Here is a 13412-nt window from a genome sequence, read left to right as displayed (position 1 = left end):
TGCAGCATCAGCCAAAAAAAAAATTTACAAAACAATCCCCTCTAAATATTTGTCCAGTTCCTCCTTAAATTTATTTAACCTATCAACTTCCACAACGACAGATGGAAGTTTGTTCCAGCAATTAACCACCCGCTGGCTAAAGGCAAATTTCCACACATCTATTCTACATTTGTCCTTCCTCAATTTCAATTTATGCCCCCTTAGATTTGTAATCTGAACAAGTGGAAGAACCCCCCAGCATGCTCAACCCATTCAAGGCCTTATACACCCAATCAGATCACCTCGCAGGTGCCTAGTCTCAAGCTGCTACAATTTGCAGAACTTACGCCTCTCCTGGTAAGAGGATCCCTTCATTCCCCTCACCAATCTTGTTGCCCTTCTCTGTACATGCTCAAGGAAATCAACATCCTTCCTAAAATAAGGCCTCCAGACATGCACGCAGTACTCAAGGCATGGCCTGACCATTGCCTTATACAGAGGGACAATCACCTCCTTTTCCATGCTAGCAAAATTCCTGTATATAATTGACAACACCCCATGACCTGCTCTGGCAGCCTGTCTGCATTGCTCAGAAAACTTCACATCTGACTGCATAATTGCTTCCAGGTCTTTTTCATTTTCTACGACCTTAAGTGTTGTACCACACAGTTGGTACGTTTCTCTGGAGTTACTTCTACTCATATGCAGTACTTTGCATTTTTCAATGTTAAAAATCAGTTGCCACTTCTCAGCCCATCCGCTCAAATTTTCTAGATCCTGTTGCAGTAACACACTGCCATTACTGTCACTAACAACCCTGCCAACCTTTGTGTCATCTGTAAACTTTGATGCTAAGCCTGATATACCTTCATCAGTATATCATTGATAAATAAACAAAACAACACTGGACCCAACACCGAACCCTGTGGGACTCCACTAATAACATTAGTCCACGAAGAGCAGCACCCATTGATTACTACCCTCTGTCTTCTCCCACTCAACCATCATTTTATCCATTGTAGCAACTTACCCTTAATAACATTCTGCTCCAATTTGTACAGTATACTCTTGATCTGATTATCAGTAGTGATTCTTCATGCATTAAGAATCTGCAGATAAAGGAACCACTAGGTGGCAGTGATCAGAGTGTGTGAAGGGGGGATTTACTTAAAGAGGTAACTACCATATCCCAAGTGTATCCCATCCCAGTAGAGAGATTGCTTCTACAGGGATGGGATACACTTAAATAGAAAGAGTGCAAGAATATTTGCTGATGCTATCGAGGCAGTGTTAGGTGGGTTCGAAAACTGCTAGCTTGGGGGAGACAAAGACCAATAGATTGACAGTAGCCACTGGCAGAGGTGAAAGAGATTCTTGCACTGCTTCTATTAGAATGAGCAGAAGCCTGAAAAACAAGATGCATGATATTTCAGAGACTGCTGGGAGCAATTGCGGTACAAGTAAACAAATGGGTTGTGTTAGGGTAGCTAAGAATAGAAACAGGTGCAGGTATACTTGCGTGTACACCAATGCTAGGAGTTCAGTAAATAAATTTGATGAATTTGAGGTATTGCTCAAAACATCAAAGGCAGATATTGTTGGGATATCAGAGACGTGGTGTCACACAGATATAACGGATGCAGAACTGCAATTTGGGGAGTACAACGTCCACAGAAAGGATAGACAGGATAGGAAAGGGGGGAGGGGGTTATGCTATTAGTTAAGAAATACATAAAAACCAAGGAAGTGAAGCCAGTCGACATCACTGGACAGTGCAGTGTTGAGTCAGTTTGGTGTGACATAAGCATTGGGAGATCAAAATTGAGAGTAGGAGTGCGCTATAGGCCTAATGACTCTGATGAATATAATAAGAAACTGTACAGGGAAATAGAGTGGGCCAGTAAATCAGAGAGTCTTATAATGGGAGATTTTAATTTCCCAGATATTGAGTGGAATTTGGGGGCTGGTCACTCACACACTATCAGGGCTTTTGTGGATTTATTGGATGATTGTTTTCTACATCAGCATGTTCGGGAGGCAACTAGAGGGAGTAATACTCTTGATTTGATTATCAGCAGTGATTCTTCATGCATTAAGAATCTGCAGATAAATGAACCACTAGGTGGCAGTGATCACAGTGTGCTGAAGTGGGATTTACTCAAAGAGGTAACTACCATTAGGGGTAAAGGGAAGGGTTATTGCTTCCGTAAAGGCGACTACGATGGACTGAGACAGTATTTAAATTCTATACAGTGGAATCAACTGATGATGTTACCAACAGCAAATTCAAAATGGGAAGCATTCAAAGAACTTATCTTGGAAACTACTAGGCTTTACATACCAACTAAGAAATATTGTTCAAGGTTTAGGCCAAAATGGATGTCAGATGAATTAATGAGGCATATGGCAGAGAAGAAAAATGCATGGGATACTTACAAATTAACACATGACACAGAAGCCTATGATAGATACAAGTTGATATGCAACCAAGTTACAAAGGAGGTTAGGCAGGCGAAGGCAGATTACGAGAAATCCTTGGCAAGGGATGCGAAGAAAAACAGCAAAGAGTTCTTTAGTTATGTAAACTCTAGAAGGAAGGGGATGAATCAGATTGGTTCACTTGATATTGATGGGTCAACTGTTGATGATCCTGCTCAGGTAGCTAACAAACTAAATGAATATTTTGCATCGACATTCACACATGAGGAGTTATTCAGCGAGGGGAATGCCAGAGGTCTATTCACCTCTAGCAGTAAGCTACAGAATCTTGAAATAACTGGGAGTAAAGTGGAGGAGAAATTGTTGAAGATACACACAAGAAAGGCACCCGGGGTGGATGGGATCTATCCAGTTATATTAAAGGAGGCAGCAAAGGAAGTAAGCAAACCCTTAGCCATAATTATGAGAGCTTCCTTGGACTCAGGGGAGGTACCCATAGACTGGAAATGTGCAAATGTGACCCCAATTCACAAAGGAGGATCAAAGGCTGACACAAGTAATTATAGACCTGTGAGCTTAACTTCTGTTCCAGGAAAATTAATGGAGGCACTGGTTAAAGAAGCACTGCAGGATCATTTAGACAAGACTTCAGTTATAGCTCGGACAGAGCATGGTTTTGTTAAGGGGAAGTCTTGCCTGACCAATTTGATTGGATACTATGATGCAGTCACAAAAGAACTGGATGCAGGGAATAGCTTTGATATTATATACTTGGATCTTAGAAAGGCTTTTGATACTGTTGCACATGGAAGACTGCTACACAAATTGGAGCAGTGTGACATTGGAGGCAAATTGCTGCTATGGATAAAGGGGTGGTTGAGGGGGAGAAGACAGAGAGTGGTAATCAATGGACACTGTTCATCGTGGACTAATGTTATCAGTGGAGTCCCTCAGGGCTCAGTGTTGGGTCCATTATTGTTTTCTGTATTTATAAATGATATTGATGATGGTATATCAAGCTTAATGTCAAAGTTTGCAGACGATACAAAGGTAGGCAGGGTTGTCAAGGACACTACTGACACTATGCTGCTGCATCAGGATCTGGAAAGGTTGAGTAGATGGGCTGAGAGGTGGCAAATGAAGTTTAACATTGACAAATGTAAAGTACTACACATGGGAAACAGCAACCCCAGAGCAACGTATCAACTCTGTGGTACTACACTGACAGTGGTAGAGAATGAAAGGGACTTGGGGGTGGTTGTGCAGGCAGATATGAAGTTCTCTGAGCAGTGCAGACGGGCTGCAAGAGTAGCTCATGGAGTATTGTCAATGATATACAGGAATTTTTCCAGCAGGGATAAGGAGGTGATTATTCCCTTGTATAAGGCAATGGTCAGGCCACACCTAGAGTACTGTATTCAGGTGTGGAGGCCTCATTTCAAGAAGGATGTAGAGCTGCTGGAATGAGTACAGAGAAGGGCAACAAGATTAGTGAATGGAACAAAGGGGTGCTCTTACGAAGAAAGGCTTAAGTTTTGCAAATTACAGTGTCTGGAGACTAGGCACCAGCGAGGTGATCTGATAGAGGTGTATAAAGCCTTGAATGGTTTGAGCATGCTCAATGCTGATGGGATTCTTCCTCTAGCTCAGAATAATCACCTGAGAGGGCATAAATTCAAATTGAGGAAAGACAGATGTAGAATAGACGTGCGGAAATTTGCCTTTAGCCAGCGGGTGGTTGGTTGGTGGAACAGACTTCCATCCCTTGTCGTGGAGGTTGATAGCCTAAATAAGTTTAAGGCTCAGCTGGACAGGTATTTTGAACGAACAGAGGGGTGAAGTGGAAGTGGGTTTTTTTTTTTTTTTTTTGGCTGACGCTGCATAAGCTTGCTTTCTTGCATCAAATGCCTCTACTAATGCTAATGGGAAGGTTTTTTGCTTTCATAAAGGTGACTACAGTGGTCTGAGACAGTATTTAAATTCTATACGGTAGAACCAACTGATGATGTTACCAACAGCAAATTCAAAATGGGAAGCATTCAAAGAATTAATCTTGGAAGCTACTAGGCTTTTCATACCAACTAAGAAATATTGTTCAAGATTTAGGCCTAAATGGATGTCAGATGAACTAATTAGACATGTGGCAGAGAAGAAATATGCATGGTATACATATAAATTAACAGGTGACACAGAAGCTTATGATAGATATAAGCTGGTCTGTAACCAAGTCACAAAGGAGGTTAGGCAGGCAAAGGCAGATTACGAGAAATCTTTGGCAAAGGATGCAAAGAAAAACAGCAAAGAGTCCTTTACTTATCTAAATTCTAGAATGAAGGGGATGAATCAGATTGGTCCACTTGATATTGATGGTTCAACTGTTGATGATCCTGCTCAGGTAGCTAACAAACCAATTGAGTATTTTGCATCTACATTCAAGATTTAGGCCTAAATGGAGGTCATGAGGAGTTATTCAGGGAGGGGAACGCCAGAAGATTATCAAACTCTGGAAGGGAGCTAAATGATTTTGTAATAATTGATAGCAAAGTGGAGGAGAAATTTTTGAAGATAAACATAAGTCACAAAGGAACTGGATGCAAAGAATAATTTTGATATCATATATTTGGATCGAAGAAAAGCTTTTGATATTGTTACACATGGAAGACTGCTGCACAAATTGGAGCAGTGTGGCATTGGAGGCAAATTGCTGCTATGGATAAAGGGATGGTTGAATGGGAAGTCAGAGAGTGGTAATCAATGGACAGAGAGTGGTAATCAATAGACACTGCTCTTTGTGGACTAATGTTATTAGTGGAGTTCCCCAGGGTTCAGTGTTGGGTCCATTGTTCTTTTCTGTATTCATTAATGGTATCGATGATGGTACATCAGGATTAATATCCAAGTTTGCAAACGATACAAAGATCGGCAAGGTTGATAATGACACTAATGACAGTATGCTGCTGCAACAGATCTAGAAAAGTTGAGAAGATGGGCTGAGAGGTGGCAACTGAAGTTTAACATTGATATATGTAAAGTACTGCATATGGGAAGCCGTAACCCCAGAGTAACGTATCAATTGTGTGGAACTACACTGACAGTGGTAGAGAGTCAAAAGGTGTGACTCTCTACCACTGTCATGGTGTGCTCATGGTGTCTTGTCAATGATATACAGGAATTTTTATATCAGGGATAAGGAAGTGATTATCTCATTGTATAAGGCAATGGTCAGGCCACACCTTGAGCACTGTATACATGTCTGGAGACCTCATTTTAAGAAGGATGTAGATCTGTTGGAACGAGTACAGACAAGGGCAACAAGATTAGTGAATGGAACAAAGGGTTGCTCAATCAGATCACTTTGCGGGTGCCTGGTCTGGAGACCAGGCACCTGCGAGGTGATCAGATTGAGGTTTATTAAGTGTTAAATGGTTTGAGCATGCTCAACGCTGATGGGATTCTTCCTCTTTCTCAGAATAATCACCTGAGAGGGCAAAAATTCAAATTGAGGAAGGACAGTTGTAGGATGGATAAGTGAAAGTTTGCTTTTAGGCAGCGGGTTGTTGATTGCTGGAACAAACTTCCATCTTTTGATGTAGAAGTTGATAGTTTAAATAGATTCAAGGTAGAACTAGACAAACATTTGGAGCAAGTGGATGGGTGAAATAAGGTTTTTTTTTTTTTGGCTGATGCTATATAAGTTTGCCTTCTTGCATTATGTGCCCTTGTTAATTTTTTTTTATGAAAACCCCAAACATGACAGGTATTAGAACCTATAGTACTTAGTACCGTGCTTGAGTTGGAGGTTGAAAAGATGAAAGAAGATATTTGTTAAAATTAGATTTGAACTTCTGAAGACTGTAATTTTCAGGAAATATGTATGAAGGAAATTTGTTCCAAAAAACGGCAGTTGAATAAATAAACGAGGAAGATGAAAAGTTGGTTCTGAGTTTGAAGTAGGACAATAAACGGATGTTGGCTGATGGCAGCACATGTTCGGACTGTTTTGAAAGAGAGAGCGGGAATTATAGAAGCCAATTCAGAAGAACAGTGCCCATGGAACTATCTGTAGAAAAGGCATGCAGCAGAAACAGTCCATCTATGAGACAGTGAGTGGAGAGGCTCTGTTAAAGAGGAGTCATTAATTAACCTAACTGCCCTCTTCTGAATGGAATCTAGAAGGCTGAGAGAGGTTTTGGAAGCACTGCCCCAGATGTGGGAACAATATTCCATGGTAGGGCAGATTTGCGATTTGTACAGAGTGAACAGCTGTTTGGAAGAAAAGTAATGCCAAAAGCGAAAGAGAAAACCAAGTTTTTTAGATGCTTGTTATTTGTTATTGTTTGTTATTTGGTTTAGGAGCATTAGCAACTAAGGCCATACTGCTCCAGGATATTCGGTGGTTATTCCCTGACCTTTCCGCATCCCCCGTATTTGGTGGTGATGGGCTCGAACCCCAGTCTAATCAAGAAGCTTGTGCTATGCACTGCTGCTGCTCCTTCCCACCTGGCTACGGAGGCGCTTTTTTTTTTTTATGCAGAGGAAGCAATATTTGTTATGTGCTTGTGCCAAGAGAGAGTAGAAGTCAGGGTAATCCCCGAAAAGAGATACATCATTTTGTCTAGAAATCGGAGTGTCACCAAAGATAAGCATAGGAGCAGAAGAATCCTTTTTTGCAAGACATAAGGCAAGACTGAGTTTTAGAAGGATCCAAATCAACTAATTTGTCTTTGCCCCACTGGAGATTGGCATTTAAGGAATTGGTAGTGGATATTCAAAAGTTATGCTGGGGATGTCAGAATTTTTTTTTTTAATAGTAACTATTTTTTTTTTTTTGTTTAGAAATCACGAAAATGATGAGCAAATGCAAAAGTTTGAAAATGGTGCAACTGTTAATCTGGTGAGTATGGGCTTGGCAAACCCAGGGTCCTGTGCTGGGTATCATCATCATTCTCTTTCTTGGTGATTCCTCTCTCTCTCTCTCTCTCTCTCTCTCTCTCTCTCTCTCTCTCTCTCTCTCTCTCAGGGTAGCTCAGGAATTTGTTTTGGCTGGTGCAGCATAAGCCTCAGGCTTCTTTGCACCATATGACTAATAATGATAATAATGCTTATGTCACACCAAACTGATTCAACACCACACTGTCGAGTGATGTCGACTGGCTTCACTTCCTTGGATTTTATATGTTTCTTAACTAATAGCATAACCCCTCCTCCCTTCCTATCCTTCCTGTACACATTGTACTCCCCAAATTCCAGTTTTGCATTCCTTATATCTGTGTGACACCATGTCTCTGATATCCCAACAATATCTGCCTTTGTTTATCAATGTATCCTTAGGTACATTGTCCCAGGACTTTGCTGCACTCCAAAGTGCGTCTTTTGACATTAAATGCTTTCTGAAATTCTTTTATCCTTGTACCGTTGTTGCAAGTGTCTAGCATTTTCCGCAGAAATACATTCCTGTACCTGCACTTGAACACGTGAAGAATCCCCTGGTCTAAAGGCTGAATTAGCAAAGCACAATTGCGATGCAAGTAAGACACGTACATTGTCCTTGACTAGAACGTCAGCAGGAGGGTGTGCAGAACAATTATTAAGCACTAAATTATTATTTTGCGGTCATCAGGTAGTCTACAGATTTACAATGAGCCCTGGCGTCATTCACAAAGTTCTTTAGAAACCAATTGGTGAAAATCTGTGTTGCAATCGAAGCTCGTTTATTTGCCTTATAAATCACAGGAAACATCCTGACTCCCTTAAATGCCCTAGGATTCTGACTTTTCCCAACAGTGAGTGATTTACACTTGTGGGTGCCAGCTGCATTGGAACACGCAAGAATCGTAAGTTGTTCCCTGGAATCCTTACGCTCTGCTGGTGCTGACTCATCCGGTGTTACATACGATTTCCTTTAGGGCGCCTCCGTAGCCAGGTGGGAAGGAGAAGCAGTGCATAGTGCACGTTTCTTGATTAGACCAGGGTTCGAGCCCGTCACCACCAAATATGGAGGATGCGGAAAGGTCAGAGAATGACCACCGCATATTCCGGAGCAATATGGCCTTAGTTGCTAATGCTCCTAAAAACCAAATAACAACAACAATAACAATGATTTCCTTGGTATGTAACGCTAGAATAAAGAAGTTTCATCTGCATTGTATGCCTTTTCAGTTGACAGTCTGTCATCACAAACCAGCTTGGGAAATTCATCTAAATATGCCTCTGCAGCATTGTGGTCTGCTGAAGCCTTTTCTCCACAAACCTTCAGCTTGCAAATGCTGTGCCTTTGTTTAAATCTGTTGAACCACCCAGATGAATTACAAAAGATTTGGACAAATAATCACATAAATGTAGAGGGGCAAGTGTACACAGCAGCTGTCAACTGAAACTGATGTGCGATTGATTGCTATGATTCACGCTTGCTATATTCCACACCTGCATATTATCAAAAAAAATCCTGTCAGATTCGAAACAGCCATATAAATGGTCCGGTACCTGTACTAATAATACTAATTCATTTAATATTAAGAAACAAGCAGTCTCATACAGCAACTAAAGTAACTAAATCCTGAAATTAGATCTCTCCATTTTGTATGTGTGTGTGTGTGGGGGGGGGGGAAGTAGAGGTAAACCTTTACTGTAATGTGCCTACTATTTCCAATTATAGTGGTAGAAACATAATGTACAGGAATATTTATGGATAACGTCCTGTTTCTGTTTTTTGAAATCAATGAATGTTTAAACCAACCGTCCTTACTCTCTAATTAATGTCAAATATGTTTTATCTCTTAATGTTTATAAAGGTGGCTCAACTTATCATTAAAATATCATAAAAACTTGTCTTCCGAGTAAATTTCACATTCAGACTGCCACTTAATGAGCTAATGAAAAGTAATTCAGATCAATTACTTTTCATTGCGAATTATCAAGTTGTATATTTAAAAAAAAAAAAAAAAAAAAAACATTTATTCCTTGGTAAAAGATACAAATCAAAATAGTATAAACTTACCATATAATCCTTTCCTTGCAGGATTTACAAGAGATAAATCGTTACAGGGAGATCCACCAATGACCAGATCTATAGGACACAATTTGGCCACCTACCAAAAAAAAAAAAAAAAAAATTATAAATAAAGTTAGGTTTAAATCCAAAACCAAAAAATAAATCCAGGATTTCGTCAAGATCAGGTCTATAATATTATCAGTTGCAACTCTCTACATTTTAAACACCAAGTCCATAGCTATATCTATTGGATAAGCAAAAACTTCAATCTAAAGTCCATAAAGCCAGCTTGCAAAATCAACAGCCTAAGTCTAGCATATATGACATTAAGGAGAAATATAGTTCCTTAATGGGTCAGCAACATCACAGTAAAGAAATGATAGGTAGTTTTCAACACATGCAACTGTGCAAATTATATCTCCAAATTCTAAATTAATAAAATCTGTCTGGTCAGAATGCAGAAAAAATCTCAAAAAAATTAACTTTAAATACTACAATATCAAAGATGTGACTGAGTTTTACATAGATAAAATTGGCCAAGTTTCTCAGAACTGGTAATAGATATTCCAGTAGCTTGTTTGTAAAGATTACTGAGAGAGAACAGTGTTTATACGTTACCTGATTCATTTACCCAACTCTTCAGTCAAAGCTGATTTCCTGTTATAATTGATATGTGACTTGGGGGATTTTGGTGCATTGGCTAATTTGGTCATGGTGCATTAATTCCCACAGTATGCTAGTTAAACTTTGTCGTATATACAGGGTGATTCACTACCAGTGCAACAAACTTGCAGGAGGTGTAGGGGGCACAAAGACGAATCGGAATCACATAGCATTGCAGGGTCCGAAATGCCTTCGTCATGCGGTAGAGGACTTCGAACGGGAGGTCGCGTGAACAGCGATCCCGCTGGAAGTCAGCATTTGCGAACCATGCACCTCGCATATGGAGCTGTCGACTGTAACGGGCATGCCGCTCTGCGCTTGTACCAGGAACGTTTCCCGCACAGGTGCGCTCCTCATCATATGATTTTCGCACGCGTGCACAGAAGGTTACGTGAGACTGGTTGTTTCACGAGAGGTACCATGAATCGAGAGTGAACGATGAGGACGCCAGACAATGAGGAGAATGTCCTACGTCTTGCAGAAGGCAATCCGAGTATGAGTACTCAAGCGATAGGCCAACGATTGAGTATTTCCCAATCCACTGTATGGAGGATACTGTCAACAAACCAAACGAGTTCATACCATCTGCAACGCGTCCAATCGTTGGAGCCTGCGGATTATCCACTCCAGAGGACTTTTGCTACTTGGTTTCTTCAACAGAAACGGTTTGCAAATGCTGACTTCCAGCGGGATCGCTGTTCACGCGACCTCCCGTTCAACGTCTACCGCATGACGAAGGCATTTCGGACCCTGCAATGCTATGTGATTCCGATTCGTCCTTGTGCCCCCTACACCTCCTGCAAGTTTGTCACACTGGTAGTGAATCACCCTGTGTGTGTGTGTGTGTGTGTGTGTGTGTGTGTGTGTGTGTGTGTGTGTGTGTGTGTGTGTGTGTGTGTGTGTGTGTGTGTGTGTGTGTGTAGATATATATATACAGGGTGTCTCAAAAATACACGGCATAACTTCAGGAATGAGTTCCTCACATGCAGACAATAAAAATATTTTATATCAACATAGTTCTGGAATTATTAACCGGAATGTCTTTTTCCCGCAGGTGATTTCCTTCATCACAAGGTACTGATAGAATCTGGTGGTTTTCCATTCCGACCATATACTCAAATCAGGAGCAAACGGATATGCACTTTATGTACAGTTTGGCGGATGGCAATGCTCTGGAGGCTCGTCGTTTGTACCACGAAAGGTTCCCAGAACGAAGATGTCTAGACAGGAAAACGTTTAAAAGTATCCATCGCCATCTTTGTGAACATGGGACCTTTACACCTTGTGCTGCCGACAGAGGATGACCAAGATCTACGACTCCTGAAGTAGAGGAGGAGATTTTGGATGTTGTGCATGCCACTCCTGGAATCAGCACATGCAGAAATATATGAGATGTCGATTTGAGGATTGTATTCAGGCAGAAAGTGGACATATTGATATATCAACATATATATATAAATATATAGTGTGTATACGTGTCATTATATTTATATATATATAAAATATTTTGTATAATATATAATATTGAAGATAATAATATAGAAGTTAATTCAAGCAGACAATACCAAGCTGGATTTAAAGAAACGCAAGTCATATAAATATATATAAAAAAAATTAAAAAAAAAAAAAAAAAAAATATATATATATATATATATATATACACACACACACACATAAAACTTATCGTTGTCTACCCACAATCTAGACGACTTCAACTGGGGCCAACCACCCAGACTGAAGGCAAAAAATGACAAGTTCTTTGTTTCTGTAATGGATACAGAGAACTAACAGTCTTGATACTATAGCAAATTACCTGGATCTTCATATAGAAATATTCCATAATAATATAGATGTAAATGTATATAATAAAAGAGACACATTTAATTTCAATGTAGTCGGCCTTTCAAACTGGAGATCTAATATATCGAAATCAGTGCATGCTAATATCATTTTATCCCAATGCCTGAGGATTGCTTCTATTTGCAATAAAAACACAACCTATGCAGCAAACATAATAGCATTGTACAATAAGTTGATAAATAATAATTTCCCTATTGCTTACATGAAATACCACTTCAGGAAGGCAATAAATATAATTAATTTCAAAAATTTATTTTCTGAACCCATTGCTTCAATATAATTACCATAATTACGGATTTAGAGCCATGTATATTATGTACATAGGATACATTTTGCTTTCTTGGTGTCTTACGGCTTAGAAAAGATTGTACCCACCGGCCTGCAAATTAAAATGTATCATTTATTTTATTTTATAATCACACTGTATATATTTTATAATCACACTGTATATACTTAAGTTCACGCTAAGTTGACATGCAAATTCAGCTCAGGGTCCTACTATAGGAACGGGTTTGCAATCCCGGGCATACCTGAGCTACAACTTATCTCTTGTATTAAGCTGTCCTACACTTTTTGTTCTTATTTCTCCGAAATTATTAGGGTAATCCGAGGATGTAGGAGAAACTATTTCTTATCTGTACTACTATATTTTCGCCTTTATGGAGTTCAGGTTCTATTATTCCTCCTCTATTAGTTTTTATTCTTCTTACTATCTGCATGTTTCTCTTTGCGTTAACTTTAATTAATTGATTAATTATTTATTTTTATTTTCACCATATCCATCACATAGGGGTCACCATATATATATTAACTCACTAGAGGGTTTATTATTTCATAACGACTAGTTGCTACATTATGTCCTGGATATGGTAGATGTGCCTTATACTTAGCATTAGCATTAGTAGAGGCATATGATGCAAGAAAGCAAGCTTATTCAGCATCAGCCAAAAAAAAAAAAAAAAAAAAAAAAAACCCTCTCCCATTTCACCCCCCCGTTCGTTCGAAATACCTGTCCAGTTGAGCTTTAAATTTGTTTAGGCTATCAACTTCAACAACAAGTGATGGAATTCGGTTCCACCAACCAACCACCCGCTGGCCAAAGGCAAATTTCCGCACATCTATCCGACATCCGTCCTTCCTCAATTTGAATTTATGCCCTCTGAGGTGATTATTCTGAGAAAGATGAAGAATCCCATTGGCATTGAGCATGCTCAAACCATTCAAAGCCTTATACACCTCTATCAGATCACCTCGCCGGTGCCTAGTCTCCAGACACTGTAATTTGCAAAACTTAAGCCTTTCTTCGTAAGAGCAACCCTTTGTTCCATTTACTAATCTTGTTGCCCTTCTCTGTACCCGTTCCAGCAGCTCTACATCCTTCTTGAAATGAGGCCTCCAGACCTGTATACAGTACTCAAGATGTGGCCTAACCATTGCCTTATACAAGGGAATAATCACCTCCTTATCCCTGCTAGAAAAA

The 13412-nt window shown here is 39.8% G+C and overlaps 1 protein-coding gene across 6 annotated transcripts in view; it reads right to left on the bottom strand.

Annotated features, from left to right (window-relative positions):
- The window catches only part of LOC150080831 (DNA (cytosine-5)-methyltransferase 3A-like), a 945959-nt gene that overhangs the window by 289158 nt on the left and 643389 nt on the right, over nt 1-13412 (bottom strand). For all 6 annotated transcript variants that reach the window (XR_016547435.1, XM_090382019.1, XM_090382022.1 and 3 more), the window contains one exon: nt 9416-9506. Coding sequence is in view for 5 of the 6 variants with exons in the window: in XM_090382019.1 (XP_090238145.1) it covers nt 9416-9506 (91 nt within the window). In the remaining variant the exon portion in view is untranslated. The remainder of the gene's footprint in view (nt 1-9415; nt 9507-13412) is intronic.

The sequence above is a fragment of the Mastigoproctus giganteus genome, chromosome 9 (genome assembly GCF_048544385.1).
Source record: "Mastigoproctus giganteus isolate SK-2022 chromosome 9, ASM4854438v1, whole genome shotgun sequence".
Lineage (NCBI taxonomy): Eukaryota > Metazoa > Arthropoda > Arachnida > Uropygi > Thelyphonidae > Mastigoproctus > Mastigoproctus giganteus.
This window is presented reverse-complemented; position numbering and strand designations above follow the sequence as displayed.